This window comes from Sorghum bicolor, chromosome 5 (genome assembly GCF_000003195.3).
Source record: "Sorghum bicolor cultivar BTx623 chromosome 5, Sorghum_bicolor_NCBIv3, whole genome shotgun sequence".
Taxonomy (NCBI): domain Eukaryota; kingdom Viridiplantae; phylum Streptophyta; class Magnoliopsida; order Poales; family Poaceae; genus Sorghum; species Sorghum bicolor.
The window spans coordinates 2,735,899-2,756,536 of record NC_012874.2 but is presented as its reverse complement, the minus strand read 5'-3'; the positions used below and the strand labels follow the sequence as shown (position 1 = coordinate 2,756,536).

At 42.3% G+C, this 20,638-nt stretch overlaps 3 protein-coding genes across 3 annotated transcripts; 2 read left to right on the top strand and 1 right to left on the bottom strand.

Moving 5' to 3' along the window:
* On the top strand, window positions 1,205–7,827 carry LOC110435575. The gene is made up of 11 exons (XM_021461253.1): window positions 1,205–1,288; window positions 1,620–1,682; window positions 1,995–2,103; window positions 2,235–2,398; window positions 2,530–2,818; window positions 2,974–3,119; window positions 3,219–4,140; window positions 4,373–4,646; window positions 5,228–5,279; window positions 5,949–7,466; window positions 7,542–7,827. The coding sequence occupies exons 2-7, from the start codon at window positions 1,655–1,657 to the stop codon at window positions 3,371–3,373; spliced, it is 891 nt and encodes a 296-aa protein (XP_021316928.1). The 5' UTR covers window positions 1,205–1,288; window positions 1,620–1,654; the 3' UTR covers window positions 3,374–4,140; window positions 4,373–4,646; window positions 5,228–5,279; window positions 5,949–7,466; window positions 7,542–7,827.
* LOC8085637 (DNA-directed RNA polymerase V subunit 5A) lies at window positions 9,332–13,176 on the top strand. Its single transcript, XM_002450205.2, has 5 exons — window positions 9,332–9,582; window positions 9,787–10,131; window positions 10,738–10,914; window positions 11,155–11,268; window positions 12,824–13,176. The coding sequence occupies exons 1-5, from the start codon at window positions 9,391–9,393 to the stop codon at window positions 12,947–12,949; spliced, it is 954 nt and encodes a 317-aa protein (XP_002450250.2). The 5' UTR covers window positions 9,332–9,390; the 3' UTR covers window positions 12,950–13,176.
* On the bottom strand, window positions 13,231–15,570 carry LOC110435576 (two-component response regulator ORR9-like). Its single transcript, XM_021461254.1, has 5 exons — window positions 15,106–15,570; window positions 14,895–14,986; window positions 14,678–14,755; window positions 14,488–14,558; window positions 13,231–13,670 (listed from the first exon to the last, which is right to left on the bottom strand). Exons 1-5 carry the CDS (start codon window positions 15,209–15,211, stop codon window positions 13,409–13,411), a joined length of 609 nt encoding a protein of 202 aa, XP_021316929.1. The 5' UTR covers window positions 15,212–15,570; the 3' UTR covers window positions 13,231–13,408.

The window sequence follows — 20,638 nt, the reverse complement described above, 5'->3', positions numbered from 1 at the left end:
AAGTCCATTTTTGGTTTACTACAAGCGTACTGGAACTTAGAATTACATTGTAACACATCATGAGACACTTAGTTTATGCAAAATTTCACAAGTTTTGATCCACACTTTTTTGAGAGAATTGGGATTTTATAACATTATCAAAATTGGATTTCGCATGTTTGCCACACCATAAGCTAGAATACCATTATCAAATAAGGCACACACGTTGGAACGACTTTCTCACTTTTTCACTCAAAAGACTTGATTACTTTTTCCTGTACTCCCTCCCTGAACTTTTCATTTTGCCTCAAGCACTTGATAGTGCTCTTTGTCAACACTTGGAGGAAGAAAAAACACCACTCATCGTTCCCGGTAACCTGCTCGTTAAATACCACTCAGGAGACGTGGGGTGACTTGTTAAATAAGATTATGTCATTTTTGAAAAAAAAAACTAAGAAATACAGTTGAGTTATTATCCACCTTAGGACGACTCTAAAGTGACGCATGGGAGAAAGAATAGAAATAGGTCCTATCATAAAGCCATTGAGTTCCCTCCAAAAGTTGGGAGTTCGCTATCGCTAGTAGAGATCCTAGAGCTACAAAGGTGGTAGTGACACCTCCATGTTGGCATCCATGCTCAAGTAGCATATATATTCATCTCAATCACCATACTTCACTCTAATACATATGAAATGATATAAATATATGTGCATCCGAAAAAAAACTCTTGTAGTGGTTGCACAGATGATTCCATGATGTGGCCCCTCGACGCCGGCACTACACTCCTCTCAGCGGGCACAACCTCTAACGCTCTCCATGAGCACCCAATGATATCCCTAAGTATGTCACTTCGGCCATCATCTTCACACCCTTCACTGCCATTCGAGCACCACAAACAGGTGGCTCTTGGCCACCACATGCGTCCTCGCTCACGATAGCAGCCACGGTCACGGTTATCGGAGGACGCATAGGTGGCAATATTATTTTTTTCTCCTTAGACGGTGGCGCTAGTGTTTGAGGTGGATATATAGAGTATTTTAGGCATGGTCAGAATTGAAAGATTAGGTGGGGAGTAAAGGAAAAAGTGATTAAATCTAAGCCCTTTTCTATCTTTTTTTCCTAATAAATCTTTCTTTTCCTAATAAACACGGGAAAGCCCAGAATTCAATAATGGTAAAATATTTTTTTCCTTTTTACGTTCAATGACAGAGACCTCCTCGTGTGCATAAAACCTACCCCTGCTTCCGCTCCAACTCTCAGAACAATCTCACGGCGAGCACTTCGTTCGCCGCCGCCGAACCATCGCGAGGTGAGCTCGTCTTCCCAAACCCCGATCTCTCTCGCCGCTTCGGTGTTTCCTCTTCCGATCCGTCGGAAAGGATGCTCCTTTCTTTTACTGCGATCGTGGAAAGTTAAAAGGAATTAGAGTGAGATATACCCTAATAAATCTTGTTCTCAAGTAAGCAACACTATCACATTATTTGTTAGGATATCTCATTTGACATTCCGGGTCATGGAGTCTGCATTATTCTCTTATATGTGGTTCTTGATCTACAATGCAAGATTAGATTTATCGACACTCTGAACTATCATATATATCTCAATTTCAGAGGAATAATTCTTATATATCTCAATTGCAGAGGAATAATTCCTGGACTGGAAGAGCCGCCGAGCCATGGGCAACTGCTGTGTCGCTGGTGCTTGTAAGATCTCTTTTTTTTCCCCACGTTTTCTATCTTATGATATGATACACATGTCTGTGCTAGTTCGTCGTTCTTCATAGTCATGTTTGGCTGATAGCATGCACATTGCGGCTGCGCCAATGGATGGATCGTCACGGGCACCTTAACTCTTCACTATGGCCTTGCTCTATTTGGAATTCTTTTCTATGAGTGTTTCTAGTTTAGTTTAAACCTTCCACGCTGTTCTCCCATTCACTGTTTCACAATCTGTCTCGGGGCTGTACCTGACCTGACCTCCAATATAATGTGTGTGGCTGACACCTTGTTCTCCAGCGTCAGACAAGGCAACGTTTAAGTGGAGCATCGACAACTTCTCCTCCCTTCTTGACAAGGGTGAAGGATGGATAAACTCTAGAGTGTTTAAGATCATGGGCCATGACTGGTATGGACTGCAGTTGCAGCTATCCTTTTCGACTCTTGAATTTGTTGCATCACTTAGTTCCTACAACTAGAGCTGCTCCATATATATAGTCTATCTGGTTCATATCCTGGTCTGTCTTGACTTCTTTGCAGGCACTTGAGACTGAATCCAATGGACAGAAACAGCGACGGTGAAGAGTGTGTCTCCCTCAGGCTTGTGCGGTCAAAAGCTTCAGTGGAACCCAACACTATCGTCGACACATCTTTCAGATTGATCATATATGATCAGTCATATGGAAAGCATAGTGAACATCACGGTAAAGTAGCAAACTGCACCTGGGGAAAAATTTACCAGAATGCTTTAAACTTGGCTCCATACCTTCCTATTTCCTAGTAAGATTTCCCAGTCATTACTTGTTTCGATGAATTGATATATTTTGTTGTGCAGTGAGCCATACTTTCCACACTGCAAGCACAAGTTCTGGCAAGTCATGCATGATTAGGCTTGCGAAACTGAAGAATTCATCTGGATTCGTCATCAATGACAACTGCGTCTTTGGTGTCAAGTTCATAAAAGTTGTCACCACAAAAGCAAAGACGGCATCAGAGAAATTCTATGTCAAGAATACGAGCACTTTGCCCGAGGTCAAAGATGCTTACACGTGGTGCATTGCGGACTTCTTTGGAATGGAGAACGAAGGGTACTCCCCGGAGTTCACAGCCGGTGGATACAAATGGTAGGGTGATTTCATCTGGATTTCCTTACCTTGATTCAAAACATGGTTTAAATGCCACTCGGTGCATTTGATCACTAGAGGTTGGGAGGAGCTGCACTCATTTATGCACGATCGCTTCAGTTGTGGGGCTTTGCATTAATTGTCCAATCTTGCAGGTCGATTTACCTCAATAAAGAAGAAAACCACATCTCCTTGTACCTGAAAAAGATGATAAATGATCTCCCCGAAGACTATGCCGTCCTGGTTGAATATACCTTATCCATAAAAAACCAGGAAGGTGGCAAGCATTTCATAACAAAAGGTTTGCTATTTAGTACAAATTTGCTCAATGGATATAGGTCTCGGGATGCTAAATTGTTTTCACATATTTAAACCCTTCTTTTGCTGTTGGGTATTGCAGGCCGGACCCAGTTCTCAAACAATTATCCGACCTGGGGATTTGAGAAGGTTGTTTCGATGGAGGATATTCAGGACTCATCAAATGGTTATCTCGTCAAAACCAAGTGCTGCATTGAGGCTGAGGTCAAACTCATTGGCTCCTCCAGGATGAAGTAGTTTCAGTAATTGTATCTAGTTGTGCCAAAAATTTACTTATCTCAGAAAATAGGCCCTTCATTCATTTTGTCAAGGACACCAAATGTTCATGCTTCTTGCATTTGGATGGGATCTTAATTGCTAAAATACGCAGCTGAGCGATTTTTGCAGCAGTAGTTTGCTATCGTATTTTAATAGCTCTGTTTCTCTTCTGAACAACACATTTGTTGCTATTCCTACTCGAAGTAATCTACTCTGTTACTGAAAGTTACAAAAAGAGATTAATTTTCTGTTTGGCATATTGCCAGATAGGTTTGTGTAGTTTTCTTGAGCAATCGTCCGCATCCACTCCCCTCGCCCCCGGCCAAAACGGTCAGTGACTCCCGTAGCCGCCGCCGGCGCCGCCGCCGTACGAGTCCTCCCTCTCCAGTTTCTCCTCCACCCTAGCCAACCCTCCGAGCACGCCCGCCGCCAGCCCCGTCCCCATCCCCATCTTATTCTTTTTGCCTCCGGCACCAATGGTGCCGGTTCTGTACCCGGCGGTGGCAGCGAGTTCCTCCCTCCCTTTTGCCTTCCAGCTCTTAACAATCATTCACAGGCGAGGTGAAACATCCGGCCGACTCCCCTCGCCACATCGCCTTCCTCGCACGCCAATTCACGGAAGCCCTCTCCCTCTCCGTCTTCCACTCCCACGTCCTGGCACCCCGATGCCGACGACTCCCTCGACAACCCTCTGTCGCCCGGCGTCTCCGCGTCTTCCCTTGCCACATCGTCATTCGCCACTATAGGTACGTGCGCCCCACCCCTGTGCAGCGCCACGCCATCCACATCTCGCTGGTTGGCCAGGACCTCATGGCCTACACGCAAACCGGCTCTGGGAAGATGGCAGCATTCTGCTTTCCCACCATCATGTCATCGTGAAGGGGCCACCCGTGGGTATCTATTGGATGCTTCGGCAAATCCATTCATGTGGTTGGTGGTTGCTAATACTACTACTCTCTTCACTTTTTTGTGTTGCAGATTCATGAAGAGGCGAGGAAATTTTCTGTCAGACTTGTGAGTAGTTGTCCCTTGGGTGAGCGCTGATTACTAATCAGGTGGTCTCCTTTTGCCTATCAAGTTTCAAATACAGCTCAACAGTTGATTTGACACGGTTTATTGTATTGGTCGACTATCTGTAGCCTTTAATAGCTCAATTAGTTTTGTGAAAGTCGTTTGCTTGAAAATCATGTGCCTCTAATGCAAGACATCGGCCAAGCAGCAGCATCAAGGGTTGGCATGGGCTGTAGGGCAGGTACTACTTCCTGATGCTTCATGTGACAGTTCAGTAGTTGTTGCTTTAGGTTGCAGTATTAGTCATTATTTGTTGGGCAATGTGTGGGGTTTAGCTTGATTTATTAGGCTGGGTTTCTCAAGCTGTGGTTGTAGAGGGAAAGTATGAAAATCATACAGCTTATAATCTGCTACAGCTTTGTTAGGCTTAGGTATATTGCTTCACTTTGATTGGGATTAGAGCAACACTGAATCAGAACTGTAGAGGGCAATAGTATGTACAATAGAGATGATTTGTTCTAAAAGAATAATTCGGTGGTGGTCAAATGAAATTCCAGATAGGATGGCAAAAAATTATGATTATTCTGATCGTGGATTAATTTTGGTAGATTGACTATTTTTATGTAGAAATCCCATGATCACAACTCCCCTGATCAATTGCGAAGCTTTTATGAAAAATGGAAATCTTAGAAATGTTAGTGACCTGGAATAGAGCTGCTTGAAATTTTTTATCATGTGCTCACTGAATTTACTGAATTTGTTTTGCTTTTTTTATTACCAGAGATAATAAGATGCAAAACTTATGTTCATATTTTTTTACAGGGGCCCAACTGACTCTGAAAATCAAGCATCTTTCAGCTTTCTACACAAGAAGGTATGATCTTTCTCTAATGATTCTTTATGTTGTTTTACCACAACATCTGGTAGTGATGCTTTTGGAACTGTTTAATATTTATTCATCGAGAAGTAATTTGTGCTAACCAAATTCAAGAGGCAGAGAGTTGTAACACTCCAATTTTACCAGAGAACTAGAATAGTCTCTTTTAAAAAAAAAACAGAAAGGATAACTAGAAGCCTTCACGAAGCATGAAAAGTAGTGTAGTTTTAATTTCTGAAATATATTTAACTCTATTTATCAAAAGTTTAAATTGATTGGCACATTGACTATCAAATTCATTGGAATCGCTTTTTGGACTACAAAATCTACAACCAGCCATTCACAGAGGTACACAACAATCCCTTTTTTCCAAAAAACTTCCCTACAAACCAAATCAAATACATTACTTTCGCCCCGTTTGGTTCCCCTTGCTAAATTTTAGCCAGCTAAAATTATTTTAGTTACTCTTAGGTGACTAGTAGGACTAAACTATTTTAGCTCCTTTTAGTCAGTGTGTTTGGAACTTTAGCTACTAAAGTGACTAAAATCTAGTTGGCTAAAATTTAGCAAGGGGAACCAAACAGCCCCTTTGTATAGAACAGTCCCTTTTTTTCCAAAGCTGTCCTACAAGCCAAATCAAATACATGGCTATGTATTTCCTGCCAGTGTCGCTGTTGCAAGAGGAGGTGCACATGGCGCTGCTGGAGCCGACGCTCGGGATCAATTTCGTAAGCGACGGGACGAGCCGGCTCGTTTCAACTGCAGTCAACACGGTGTAATTAATACAACCTCTAATAGTCCCATCTGCTTCTCAAGGCCTGATGCTTGACTTGTGCATACTAAACTGAATCAGGCGCTGCCATGAGGGCATCATATCACTCTTTCAGTGCAAATTTCAGGAGCCCTCTTTTGCTTTCTTCTTAATCTAAATCAAAATCCAGTTGGATTTAGAAATTTTTGTGCACATCTATATGAATGAATATGAATATTATTTTTTGTTTTTAAATTTTTAGTGCACTTGCAATTAAAACACAATTAGAAACAGGTAACAAAATGTCATCCCTAAGAACAGAGGTACAACAACTTTGGCATATCCACATAAATAAATTTCTTGCAGAAATAACCTATGGACTGCATTGCCATGTCAGTATATAAATGATCTGTACATCGACTCATTTTTAATATTAGTTTTCCATATATTAGCAGTCCCTAATATAGGTAAGGTAGTAGTTCAAACATTAATAATCTGATCTATCACTCACTTATCTTTGAAGCTTCATTGCCCCTGGTAAACTTTGATAGGAAGTGAAGATCACATAAACAATGATTCAGCTTTTGTTTGGTTTACGTCTTTAGTGGATTATTTGACACTATCACATATATATACAGCGCCAGTTTTAGAATGGTCATTTTCAATCTTTCTGTGGATAGTTTTTTGGGTTCATTGCAAAGTTCAATTTCCTGGCAATATGTAGGGAATGGTTTTGGCTCCTAGCAACTTTGCTTCGTATGAGTCTAATTTGTATGAGTCTAATCCATACAAACTTAACAAGTGGTATTTGTGGCCGTTTATTTAGTACTGCTACCATGACAGTTGGTTATGTCAAGTTAGCTCGTAATTTAGTAAATAAGTATGCCCCTGCCACTAGAAGGTTGTAGTGCCACTATGTAGAGGACTATATCACTGCGCCTACATTGCCATGCCTTCTTCCCTGCATTGCTATTAGTCTCTTCATCTATGGTCAGATGCTTGCTAAGGTTGGCAACTTTAGTTGTGTTTGAATTTTGGCCTTTTGCTATTAGTACAACTTAAGATCTTTTTAATGCAAATAGTGTTCTCAGTGTAGCACAATATTCATCCTCACTATTCATCATGGAAAAAAATAGCCCACTATTTTTGCCGCTATAGCTCGAAATAGCTTGAAAAAAATTGTGCCGCTATTTGCGTTTATACACAATTTTACCGCTAAAGTACACTAATTACGGTTTATAAAACGCTGAACACCTTGGCCTTAGCTCGCTATTTAAAACATGGCTATTCATTGTGTGTTGATTGATTCAATTCCGTTTTGAGTTCTCGGAGTAATCTGATCTAATAAAATTTCGGGAGTAGCTAATGGTGTGAAGTAATACGATCTCGTCGAACGGAAAGGCCATTTGCTGAAAAGGGTTTCAACTTTGCAGGTAACTTATCACTTTTGCATGCTTCTAGTGTCCATCACCATTTCTTGTAACTGAATGTAATTGCTATCGTCACAGCTCTGAAGGTTCATTTTGACTGCATATACCGCTGCATCAACACAGTGTCAAGCTGCGAGTCCAAACTCCAAGCAAAGCTGAGAGTATCACCCACCTGATGTGGCAAAACCATACCTGATCCTTGTGTTAGTTTTGCTACTCATGCTCTAACTGTTCATCTTTTATGAAGATTCATGTAACAGTGATATTGCAAACATCATTCTGGAAATGTTATTTTTAAAATAATGATATAAGACATGTTTATACCTATATTATCATGTTATATTATTTTTTCCGTTGCAACGCACAGACATTTACCTAGTTTAGTAAAATCTCTACAGTGAGGGCCTCTCCTGCTGTATTTAATGTTAAAAAAGTAATTTCTTTACACTCAAATATGGTTGACATTAGAATTTTTGGTACCTACTTTTGGGATGAGATAAAATGGTTGGATAAAATTGAGTGAGAGGAAAAACGAAAATTACTTGATTGTTGGGTATGCAGTCCCATTCTTTCTTTTTTTTCCCCTTCCGGACAATGATGTCTTGGACAACAAAAACCATTTTCTATTAGAATATAAATGAACATCCTAATGAATTTATGTTTTTATGAAAGTTTTTCCATGGAAAACCTATGCATATGATTCAAGTTCCTCAAATGAATAATTAAAAATTATTGTTAATAATCAAAGTTATAAAAGTTTGACTCAAACCCCAAAACATCATACGTGCAAACCATACAATTTGCTCCTGTTCCAATTACTTCTTACTAAATTATCTTTTGTCAGAATATAACACCCTTTTTAAGAAGCCATAAAAAATGATTTCAAAAAGTTCTTTAATCGACAAAAATTTCAAGAAACCTTTGTCTCTAGTGTGTATTAAAAAAACTGTTATTTTTAGCAAGTAAAAAACAGTATCCCTTCCTATGTGTAATTCAAGGTTTGAGGTTTGCAAATCTTGTTGCTATCTGCTAACAATTTATTACCTAGTAATGCTATTTTAAAGAAAACATTAAGCAGTATAGTATCAAGAGCTTGTAGCAATAGCAGTTTGTTTCTATATTATACAAGTTAGGATATTGGGTCTTCATACGACTCTTGAAGCTATTTTAAAAGATAAACTTGTTAGAGGTACCATACTGAAAAATCAAAAAGCATATTTATAATTACAAAACAAGTCATGATAAATGAACCCGAGAAACATGGAAAGGAAAATTCCAAAACTATTCACAATAATAAACTGGCCTTTTGGTTGTTACTTGTGTGTTGGTTACATAGCTTCGCTACCGGTAAAGTAAAAAAAATAGTGATTTATTGGCTTTTAATTTATTCCGAGACAAGAGAGAAAAATCATTCTTTCTTGCAGTGCACGAAGAGTGGAACCATCTAGAGTTTTACAAAATGAGATCTGGAGTCTAATTATCAGGTGAATAAAAACTTTCCCCTAATTTTTAAAAAAACTTGAGCAACATCTGATTTCAAAATCATCTAGTAATAGAGATTCTTCCGTTTCTCTTCAAAACTTATGTTTTTGAGCATTATATTAGTCTTAAGAATTATATTACCGTCACATCATACCATTTTTTAGATATGTACCGGTGGCAGTGCCTCTCCTCATGCCAGCCTTATTCCTTCTACTCGCGAGCCTTTCTTCCTCGCGCCCTACCTGTGCCTTCCTCTTCCTCGTGCCCCACCTGTGCCTTCCTCTTCGTCGTGCCCTACCCGCGCCTTCCTCCTTGCGCCCCACCCGCACCTGCCTCAGGGACGACCATGTCCTCCTCCTCATCCTCGCCCTCACCGCTGCCCACCGCCCCATCGCGACACGCTAGGGTTTCGCCTGAGCTCCACGAGCAAAACCCTAGCGCGCTCATGACGGCCGCCTTCTTCCCCTCTCCCTCAGCTGCTGCCACGACACTAAGTCACCCTCCCACCATCTCCACTGCTTGGTCGATCTGCCTTCCACCGAATTCCCTTTTAAGCTCGTCGGAATTAAGAAAGAAGAGTGGGTTACCTATTGAAACCCTAGTCGCCACCGGAGTTGAGGAGGAAAAGCGTGGGGAGGTATGTGATTGATGGAAAAAGCAAAAAAAAAATCAACTGCAAAGGAGTAATTCTATTTTTTAAAATGCCAACCTATATTATTCCATTCATTTCATCATCGTTAAGAAGAGTGAGATTCCTCCCTTGTACCCAGTACCCACCTAAAACCCCAGCCCACCCAACCCAAGAGCGGAAATGGATCTAAACCAGTTCGTCCCCTCGCAGAACTCGGCGCTGACCATGGACTCGGCGGAGAGCACGGCCGCCGCCGCCGCGCGCGCGCCCAACGGAGCCGCCCGGGCCGTCGACGACTACGACGACGACGACGATGCCGTCCCCGAGGTGGCCGCCTGCATATCGGCGATGCTCGACCTCGGGGGCAGCGTGGAGAGCAAGCGCCTCTTCCTGGCCCGCCGCACAGCGCTGGAGATGCTCCGCGACCGCGGGTACGCCGTCCCGGAGGACGAGCTCGCCCGCACCCTCCCGGAGTTCCGCGCCTGGTGGGAAGACAAGCCGGAGCTCGAACGCCTCGCCTTCTCCACTACCCTCGCCTCCGACCCATCCAGCAAGGTGTGGTTTTTTCCCCTTCTTTCCAGTTACTTACCCCCATGGTACCATACAATCATCATCGGTGTGGCTTCAGATGTTCTTGCATTAGGGTTAGAGTTAGATTCGTGTTCTAGCGCACGATTTCAACCTGCATTCGGGTCGTGCTCCATCAGGTCTGGCTTTGTACTCCTGATTAAGGAACTTCCCAAAATTGATTCTTGTTACTCATTAGTGTACTAGAACCCAGTTGTGCTCGGATATGGATTTTGGACGGAGGTACTGCGAGATTGAGGAGTTTGGGGAAAAGAGGCACATCAGCTCTTTCCTGCCCTTTCTCACTTAAATCATCCTTACTTGCTGTTTATTTGCTGATGACCCCTACGGGTTAGGGACATTATTATTCTTGTGCTCATGACTGTCAGAGTTGGCACCAACCTACAACTGGGATGGTATCAACTGTTGAATTTGTTATGTATGTATCTACAGAAGTTAAAGGGTTACGTGCATCGGTATTGTATGGCTGCTTTATCTGTTGTCTTTTCATGCATATGAGGTGCTTGTTTATACCAATTGTTCTTGCCATAAGTGAAGTGAGTAAAGGATGCATCTCAACTATGTGTTATGCAGGTGAAAGTTGTGTTCTGTCCACCTGAACCTGTCAAAATCGCGGCTATCCGGGTGGTATATACTGGAGTTAAAGATGAGAACTTGTCCAGACTGATTCTGATCCTCCAGGGCAGAATAATGTCTAAAGCCAGAGAAGCTATCAAGGAGATCTTTCCATATAAAGTTGACACGTTCCAGGTCAGGTTTTGTCTAATTTGTTGGCTGCTCTTCACATTTTGTTCAGTCTCTTTAAGTGAATAACAACACACTCTTTGGGTTGTAACTACAATGCCAAATCTGAATTTTCACTATGTGTTCTTCTGCAAATTATGATCTGAACATCAAGTTTTAATTCAGAAGATAATGTAAAGTTGATATTTTGCTGTTTTATCTTGTATTTATTCCTGTATTCATATCAATGCACTCTTCCGATGATAGATCACGGAACTACTGGTGAACATCACTAAGCATGCCCTCAAGCCCAAGCATCAAGTGTTGACTGCTGAGGAGAAAGCCAAGCTCCTGAAGGAGTACAATGTGGTGGATTCACAGGTATGCTTCTCTATAATTTGTTGAAGTTACTTCATGATGATTTTGTACTGCTTTTATTATACTGGAATTGTAAGTCATGGTGCCATGTGAATTTTGTAGCCTTCTTTTGTTACATCTTGTGGGGAGCAGCAATGCAACCTGGTGATTGTTGTTGGTTGTTGCTTTTCATCATATTTGCTAAGCTGCTGTAACACCATAATTTCAGCACTCGATTTTGTTTGTGATCATGGACATATGGGATACTGCAGTCTCTTAGCATGCTTTCTGGGTGTAATGATTGACATTGCCAATAACTTATGATATTACCCTGCTGCGTGCAATTGTCACATGGAAATATTGATGATAATTCAGTGAATTCTTCCATCATTTATATTGTGCTTACAGTGCTGTTGTGTTTATGTATTTCTCACTAAAATGTAACTTGGTGGCATTGAAACTGGTGATCAATGTTTTCTGATCGGCTTATCATTTCTAATCGATCTGGCACCGATCAGGACGATTAGGACGATTAATCGACGATCAGGACGATTAATCGACTCCTGATCGGTCTAATCGTCCATATAATCGTCCAGCATATAGCAGGACTATATAAGTATATATCATATGTATGGTATATATGTGGAGAGGAGATGGCAGAGCAAAGCCGATTTAATGGCTCGCCTTCAGAGGAGGAGCTCATCTTCGTGCTCCCTTGGACCTGCAACCTCCAGGTGGGGTAGAGGCTAGAGAGTAGGTGACCTTGCAGTTGCAGCAGAAGGGGCCAAGGGGGAGGAAGAAGCAGGCAGCAGGGAAAAGGGAGGAGGAAGCAAGCAGCAAAGGGCTACTTGGATTGGAGCTGGAAGGGGGAGGAAGAAGCAGGCAGCAGGGAAGAGGGAGGAGGAAGCAGCAAGCAGCACGAGCAGGAGCTCAGTAGCTGACGGCTGGAGTGGGAGTGAGGACTGAGAAGAGAGTGGCGGTGAAGTTATAAGGGAAACCCTAATGGGCCCGATCCAATTAAATATATCCCAGGCCAAAAGCAGCCCATCTGATAGTCAACTCTGATCGGTCAGAAGCCTGATCAGACGATTAATCGTGATTAATCGGACGATCAGGTTTCTGATCGCTCTAATCGAATCGAAGGCCCTAATCGAGTGCTACAGACCGATAAGGACGATTAATCGTGATTAATCGCGATTAATCGGACGATCAGAAAACATTGCTGGTGATCCTCCCATATTTTCATAGTGGGAGCACTGTTATCATCCTATAAAGAGAACTTTTTTAATTGCAGTGTCAAGTTTATTTCACCTTCTATTTATGTGTGTTCTAATTATATGTTGCTGCATCCTTACATAATAATATGCAAATCAGAAATTAAAAATATGTTTGTAGTTGTGGAGGGGATACTGCATTTCGTTTATTTTGGCTAGTTTATTCTTGACGTGTCTCAGGTGCAATTCCAAATTATTATTAGCTTGTTCGTGTTCCCCTTGGTTATTTTTTTTATAGAACTAACCCTACTTGTGGCAAAGTAATTTCATGTCACTTCACTGAAACTGGTGCTTGTATCTTTCAGCTGCCTCGCATGCTGGAGAATGATGCTGTTGCTCGCTATTATGGACTAGGCAAGGGAACTGTTGTTAAAGTTATATACGACAGCGAGCTTACCGGGAACCATGTGACATACCGATGCATTTTCTAAGGGGCCCATGCATTTCGGTGGATGAGGTCTCATAAGCAGTTTGTAAAAATTACCTCTCAGAGGGGCAGGTGATACTGTTCTGCTAGGGCAGTGTAAACCCCTAATAATGTAGGATGAAGCTTGCTGTAAGATATTGGTAAAACCATCTTGTGCCAAGTTACCTAAGTGCTTGGTATTAAGCTTGGAAGCAGTAAGACAACTAATTTTTTAGTAAGTCATCTCTGTCACTTTCAGATGTCTCCGATGGCCTGCTAGGCTGTTATCATAGCTGTCCTGAAATGTGTTGCAAAATCACTTGATTTGAATCAAGCAGTATCCAGTTATGGATTCCTTTATATTTTGCAAATCAGTGGCAAACATCTGTGTTACAAATCAGTAGGCCAAAGGCTACGTAAAAGAAAGAACAAAGAGAAAGGGGGAAAAAAAGAGGGGGTTAATTGTCCTATAATCAGTCTGCAGCTAACTGTGCCTTGGTCTGTTTTTCTGGGGCAAAATTTCCTCGTTGTCCTCTGCCTTTCGCTTTCGGCTGCTATCGCTGTGGCTCTTGTTCGTGGGGTTACTGCAATCGTTGCTGTTGCTGTCACTCTGCTGGTGCTGTTGTTCCTGGTCCTGCTGGGAGTGCTCCCTGCATCTGCTTTTCAGTATGTGGGGCTTGAGCTTGCTCATGTCTGATAGCCGCACTGGTTTTAGGAAAAACTCGTCCGCTCCTTCCTCCAGGCATCTGATTCAAAATGTAATTGAGAAGTGAGTCAGTGATTTCTATACTTTTTTACCTAAATGACTAAATCTGATCTGATGCAATTAAGAATATATCTTCTTTTTTTTCTACTTTTTTGTGTTTTTATCTTTATCACACTTGTCCATTCACAAACATCATGTATTTTGATTCTTTATTTGACTTCTTTCCTGCCGTCTCTGTGTGTTTAATAAAACTTTCCTCAGTCTGTGCACCGTGCAAGTAGCCATAGAATAAACCGGGACAAAGACGAGTGGTGCTTGCTAGTGAGCTGTCTGCATCAAGAAGCCTGTTTCATGGATACGGCAATATGGAAGGAAGATCTACAAGATCGATGTGCTCATTATTCCATATCTTTTCTTCTTATTTTTTGTTCATTATTAGACAGCAAATATGTCTTGAGATTATACTAAGCCGGTGTGAGCTGTGGTATGGGTGGGGCGGTTCCTCTATTATACTACAACACGTGGCACCAAATCATTAAGGATTCGGAGAGATTTCCATATCCAATTTGGTCCAAGCCTATTCATTTCAGTCTCCATATAGAAGGAAAAAAAGGAACTTTCTTAGCTCTCTAAAAGTTTTCTACTAATTGTCAAGTAATTCCTCAGCAAGAGCATGCTGTCAGTCATGCAGGAAGCCAGGAACACAATAAATGGCAAGAGTTGTTCTCATGCTGTAATTCTACTTAGCTTCTCACTGCTCTTTATCTTTCTACACTGAACTTCGATTTTTTTTTTACTTGAAAAATATCAGGAGATGATCTGAAACAAATTATATCTAGATCCATAAGAGTGCTCACCTATTGATCCTTGAAGGGATGTTCTCAGACGACATGATCACGACCGGGATATCTCTAAGAGACGACGATTCCTGCTTGAACAAACAAACAAACCAAACACGCATCTTCATTAGACCCTGCTATGCTATCTTCAGCCGATGATACACACCAAGAAACACTAGACAAGAACATCATGGCTGTTATCACATACCTTGATCTTCTTTAGCAGATCATACCCTGTCATGCCGGGCATGCAGTAGTCCGTGATGATCAGGTTCACCGCCACATCCTGCTTATTACCCACCCACAAAGAAGCAAAACCAAATAAGCACATCAGAAACCTGCTGCTTTCCTCAGACTAGAACATGATGATGATTCTGATTCAACAGGTATGTGTGTGCAGTCAGTCAGTCATCTTCTTCTCTTACCAGCTGGTGCGCGTGAACAGAGACCGTGCTGGCGTCGTCGTCGTGGATCCCCAAGAACTGCAGGGCTTTGCTCCCGGAATCGACAGTGGTTACTGCAGAAAACAGAGCCAAAACTCTCCATGAAATCCGTTTCAGGGTCACGGTCGATCGTCGTCCCAACAACCAGAGCAAAGGAGGAGCGTGCAGAGCTGCAAGCAGATGAGATGAGTACCTTGGAAGGAAGAGGTCTTGAGGAGCCTCTCGATGAGCTTCCTGTCCGGGAGGCTGTCGTCCACGGCCAGGACATGGAACGGCGTCTCGGTGGCCACCACCGCCATGGCTGGCAGAGGCAAGCAAGAGGAGCCAGCAGCAGGACGGCCAAGGAAGGAGGATGCTATGAGCTAGCAGCAGAGGCAGAGTGTAGGAAGGTTTGCAGTAGAGGAAGGAAACTGAAAAAAGCAGGAGGTATGTGTTCTTGGCATGAAAGAGCTTCCTTTGCTTGCTTTTTGAAGGTGAAGGGTGTGTGGGTGTGGTTGAGTTCACGTATTGTATATATATACACACACACACACACACCACATACTACACTAGACTACACTACACACAAGGCAAGCAGCACATGAAAGGATTCCAGGAGATATGAGGGAAAGCGATCGAAGGAATAGAGAGCGGCCCGGGGAAAAAGGGGAGAGAGGTGCGTGTGATGACCAAGAAAATCCCAGCGCATGGAAAAAAGCAAGATCCCCGGCGGATTTGCTCCAAATCTTGCCAGGAATTGACTCCTTCCCTTCCACATCCATCCACGATAGAGTCAGTACATAGAATAGAAGAGGGAGGCCGGGGCAGGCAGCAGCAGCATCATGAGGCGGACCCCTTGGAATCCTGAATTCTGGAGGAGCAGCCGGAGAGCCTTTCGCAGGGTCCACCAGAGCAGCACCACCATTTGCTCGTGTTCCTGTTCCCTCGCCCTTTTTCCTGCTGCCGCTGTCGCCGCGAGCGAGTGGTATCAACAACTGGTTTTTTTTTTTTTTGTTTTCTTTTTATGAGCTCTCATTTGCTGTTGCTGACCGGAAAGGGTGAAAGATACGGCCGGATCGGTTTCTGTGATTTGGTGAATCGTCGGGGACTTGTGTGCATGGCAACGGATTGTTTGTTGATGGGAATTCGTTGGGATTTGCAGCACTTTTTGTGGCTGCTTGCTTGCTTGTTTATTAAGTACCAAATCGCAAAGGAGTACGTAGCACTTGTGTAGGAAGTACACAGCCTTGTGCTCGTTTGCCACGAGCAACACTACTGTTTGTTCGCGACAAGCTAAGTACCGCAGCTAGCCATGCGTAATGTGCCCTTAAGGCATATGCTCTTAGCACATGTACCATTGAATTCGTATTGAGATATGTGTGCATACACTTTCTAGCTATACATGCGTGACAATTGCTCCTTTTGCTTGGGGCATCGTCGACTCGTCATCGGTGACGGTGCGAATGAGGTGACGATGGCATGTCGTTGATCGGACTTGGACGCCTCTAGGGGATGTTTGGTTGGCCACCACCAGCCAGCCACTAAACTACAGTGAAGTTGCTACACCCTCTTTAAATCTTGTTTGGTTGCCCATTCAAATTTGACATGTCATACATCTTTCTACACCTTTGTGGCGCCACAGGTGTGGTGGAAGAATTCGCTGCCACGGCCTCTGGCACCACCACAGACTTTGGCTTTTGGCGTGGCTTGCTACGGTCGGAAACCAAACAGACCCTTATTATGTCGTTCGGTGATGGTAGTGTAGTAGCAGTCAGGCGGTCAGCAACCTATGGTGACATAGAGGTTGTAGACAGTGGTGCACGGTGATGTAGAGGTTGCAGAGTGATAGTAGTGTGTTTTGCAGTCCCAATCCAACCGTCTTGTGTTGTTTTTAGCTGTTCTCTTTGGTGTTGTTTGGTTGCATCAGATCAAATTATTTTAGCTACTCTTGAGTGACTAGTGGGACTAAACTATTTAGTTCATTTTTAGTCATTGTGTGTAAAAATTTATAGTTACTAAAATGATTAAAATTTAACTGGCTAAAATTTAGTAAGAGAAACTAGACAGATCCTTTGGTTGGAGTTAGTTTTGGTGATCGTTGCTGCGAGCCTCAAAGGACTAGTGTTGCCTCTTCTCTTGTGTTCTAATGCGAGGTCTAATACGTGAGTGGTTTTCTAGGAGTACTTTTAATGTCCGTTTTGGCTCGACGACGATTCTGGCGATATCGGATCGGCGAAAATAAACGGGAGCGTACGTGGTAGATGCCTGATTGATGTGATGTCGTCGGTCCCATCCCGTCCCATCGGATCGAGGATCGGATCGGATCGGATCCGATTACGGTTCCCATCCCATCGACGATGACGATCGGGTCTGTGCCGTATCCTCCGTCACCGCCCACTGCAGATCGCCGTGCGAAAGCCAGCCACAGCCGCCAGCGAAGTCTCCGATGCATGATCCCATACAATCCTGCTCCCTGCGGGAAATTTACATTCTATCATTACAGTGCGTAACGATTCTCGATATAACTTCACTAGGAAACGAAGACAAGTGATATGAAAATGTCACATTAGTGCCACACTTCACGTTATATTGACTTAAAGTGACATTTGTTAATATAGCACGTTGGTGCTGGTGTGCCACATCAGTGAATGTGACATTTTTATATCACTTCTTCCTGTTCTAGCAAACGCCTTGTTTAGTTCACTCTGAAAACAAAAAAATTTCAAGATGTCACATCGAATCTTGTGGCACATGCATGAAACATTAAATATAGACGAAAACAAAAACTAATTACACAGTTTAGTTGTAAATCACGAGACGAATCTTTTGATCCTAGTTAGTCCATGATTGGATAATATTTGTTATAAACAAACGAAAGTGCTACAGTACCGAAAACTTTTTACTTCTAGGAACTAAAGAAGGCCAAAGTTGTATCGATATCGGTTAAAGGTATTATGTGAGGAGTCGCCACTCACTGTCAGTGGCAGAGTTTTCGGTATGACAAGGTGGGGCCACTGACATACCTTGAGCTTGTCAGTGTAACATGTTTTTTTTCATTTGCTAAAGATACTATGAACTATAATCCATTGTTCGGTTAGGCCTGGTTCAGTTCGCAAAAAATTTTGCATTTTGACACTATAGCATTTTTGTTTTTATTTGACAAACATTGTCCAATTATGGAGTAACTAGGCTTAAAAGATTCATCTCGTGATTTACAGATAAACTATGTAATAGTTTTTGTTTTCATATATATTTAATGCACCACGCATGTGCCGCAAGATTCGATGTGATGGGAAATCTTGAAATTTTTTTGAACTAAACAAGGCTTTAGACCATGTAAGCCCTACCTTAAATTTCCCTATCCTTCGCCACTACTCACTGTAGGTAAGAGGTAATTCTGTGCAAAACAAGATAGACAACCAAACACACCTAATACTAGCCAGACTAGTATAATGCACACAATCAAACAACTATGAATTGGCCTAATTAGAACAAGCTAAGGCCAGCTTGGCTTAGTTTTGCTAGCCAGACTTGGGCCTTGTTTAGTTCCAAAAATTTTTGCAAAATAGGTACTGTATCACTTTCGTTTGTTTGTGACAAATATTGTCCAATTATGTACTAACTAGGCTCAAAAGATTCATCTCATCAATTCCGACCAAACAATGCAATTAGTTTTTATTTTCGTCTATATTTAATACTCCATACATATGTCTAAAGATTCGATGTGACGGGGATTCTGAAAAATTTTGCAAAATTTTTTAGGAACTAAACAAGGACTTGAATAGAAAACAAACCAAACACACCCTACACAACTACTCGTACACTACACTACACCTGCTGCTGTGCTGGCCTAGTCATCACTGGCAGCGGCAGCAGAGAGAGGCATAATGCAACTGATTTTATTTTATACTGTATACTTACAATTACTTATTACTTATACAATTAATAAAATAGATTAAATGAAGAAATCAGACAGGCCCACCCAACTGAGCTCAACTGTGGATGGATCAATGCGGCCACCCCCCACCCAAAAAAAAACATACATAGGAGTAGCAGCACCATAATCAAGATACTAAAGCCCACCAGGGCCAGGACGTTAACAAGCCCAGCCCAGAAACAGGGCCAGCAGCACTAACGGCTCGGGGCGAGCTGGGCTGGGCTGGGCTTAGCCCGTCCGCAAGAGTGGCAGGGAACCGCGTGCCGCTTCTGTGTGCTGCTGCTGCCTCGGTGCCTCGATCGCAATCAGCGGTGCATTGCACGGTGTGGGTCGGTGTGCCAGCCACACGCGTGCTACTGCTACCGTCCGCAACCGCTCACCAACACCCATGACGCATGAACCATCCTACCATCCATGTCAACTCGAGTAGTAGACAAATAATTTATTCGATAATACATTACACGTCAGTATTTTTTTTTTATATAAAGCCTTGTTTAGTCTGCCAAAACTTTAGATTTTAAGAACCGTAGCATTTTCGTTTATATTTAGTAATTATTATCTAATCATGGACACTCAAAAAAATTATAGATAAGCTATGTAATTAGTTTATATTTTTATCTGTATTTAATACTTCATGCATCAGGTGCCGTAAAATTCTATGTGATGAGAAATCTTGAAATTTTTTTGCAAACTAAACGAGACCTAAGGCTTTGGATCCATCAAGAAGCGTGCACAACGCTCCTCCTAGTTTGTCAGGCAATTGTGGGCTGCTGCCGAACCATTCCTGCAATGCATGGTGTGGAGGACGGCACACGGAGCTACAGGTGCGCTTTCTCGTCTGGGAGTGTTTTTTTAAATATATTTATATACAGTATATAAAGATTAACGATTTAGATATGTGTTTTTTTAGTCTTATTAGGATCTAGATAAAGTTATTATGATAGTCTAGAGTCTATCCGTGTATTATTGATAAATTGCGATCTGCATATTGGTTTCATGCTAGAGGGTCATGTCAGCTAATGGTCGGGACGATGTGTGGCTAGATCTTTGAATTGTATTTAAATTGTTTAGAGATCTTTGATATATAGTTTTATAGTCAAAGGACCTTAGATGAGAATGCCATAATAGTTTAGGAACTACTAATGTAATTTACACTAGCCATGACACAGTACGACGGGTACACAGTGTAAGTACCCATGTACCCGTCGAGTAAACGGTACTTGACTGTTTACCATGCAGTTTACCACATAAACGGTCCATTACGTGGTAAGCCCTTGTACACTGCCAAACACATATTATTAGGGAACCTGTATCTCCGTGTTTATACAAAGATGTGACATCTCCTCATAAATTGGTCTCAATGTATACATCCAATGACTAAGTTAATGTGTCAAACCAATACGATTAACAAACAGCTAGTTTCTCCTTCCTCATTCGGCCCTTCTTGCATTTTCTCATCTCACCATTGAAAGGATCAAGATGTCCAAGAGGGGGATGAATTGGGCTTCTCTAAAAATTTAAGCAACCTATAAGATCTAATTCAACCCCTTGTGCCTAGTGTGACCTAGAGAGCTACCGGATAAAAGTTTTGCAACCTAGTTCCAATCCTATTCTAGAATGCCAATTCTAAGAATATAAAAGCACAAAGTAAATGCTAGAATGTAAAGGAGTAGTGGAAGAAAGTGCTCGGCGATGTTTTGCCGAGGTATCGGAGAGTCGCCACTCTCCACTAGTCCTCGTTGGAGCACCCACGCAAGGGTCTTGCTCCCCCTTGATCCGCGCAAGGACCAAGTGCTCTCTACGGGCTGAT

What these genes read in the sequence shown, in the direction of transcription:
- LOC110435575 (XM_021461253.1), top strand. Translation starts at nt 1,655, where the DNA reads ATGGGCAACTGCTGTGTCGCTGGTGCTT. An exon ending in AAGATCATGGGCCATGACTG is followed by an intron (nt 2,104 to 2,234) that starts GTATGGACTGCA and finishes ACTTCTTTGCAG; the next exon opens with GCACTTGAGACTGAATCCAA. An exon ending in ACAGCCGGTGGATACAAATG is followed by an intron (nt 2,819 to 2,973) that starts GTAGGGTGATTT and finishes CCAATCTTGCAG; the next exon opens with GTCGATTTACCTCAATAAAG.
- LOC8085637 (XM_002450205.2), top strand. Translation starts at nt 9,391, where the DNA reads ATGACGGCCGCCTTCTTCCCCTCTCCCTCAGCTGCTGCCACGACACTA. An exon ending in CCTCCGACCCATCCAGCAAG is followed by an intron (nt 10,132 to 10,737) that starts GTGTGGTTTTTT and finishes TGTGTTATGCAG; the next exon opens with GTGAAAGTTGTGTTCTGTCC. An exon ending in ATAAAGTTGACACGTTCCAG is followed by an intron (nt 10,915 to 11,154) that starts GTCAGGTTTTGT and finishes TTCCGATGATAG; the next exon opens with ATCACGGAACTACTGGTGAA.
- LOC110435576 (XM_021461254.1), bottom strand. Translation starts at nt 15,211, where the DNA reads ATGGCGGTGGTGGCCACCGAGACGCCGTTCCATGTCCTGGCCGTGGAC. An exon ending in CAAGACCTCTTCCTTCCAAG is followed by an intron (nt 14,987 to 15,105) that starts GTACTCATCTCA and finishes TGTTTTCTGCAG; the next exon opens with TAACCACTGTCGATTCCGGG. An exon ending in ATCTGCTAAAGAAGATCAAG is followed by an intron (nt 14,559 to 14,677) that starts GTATGTGATAAC and finishes TTGTTCAAGCAG; the next exon opens with GAATCGTCGTCTCTTAGAGA.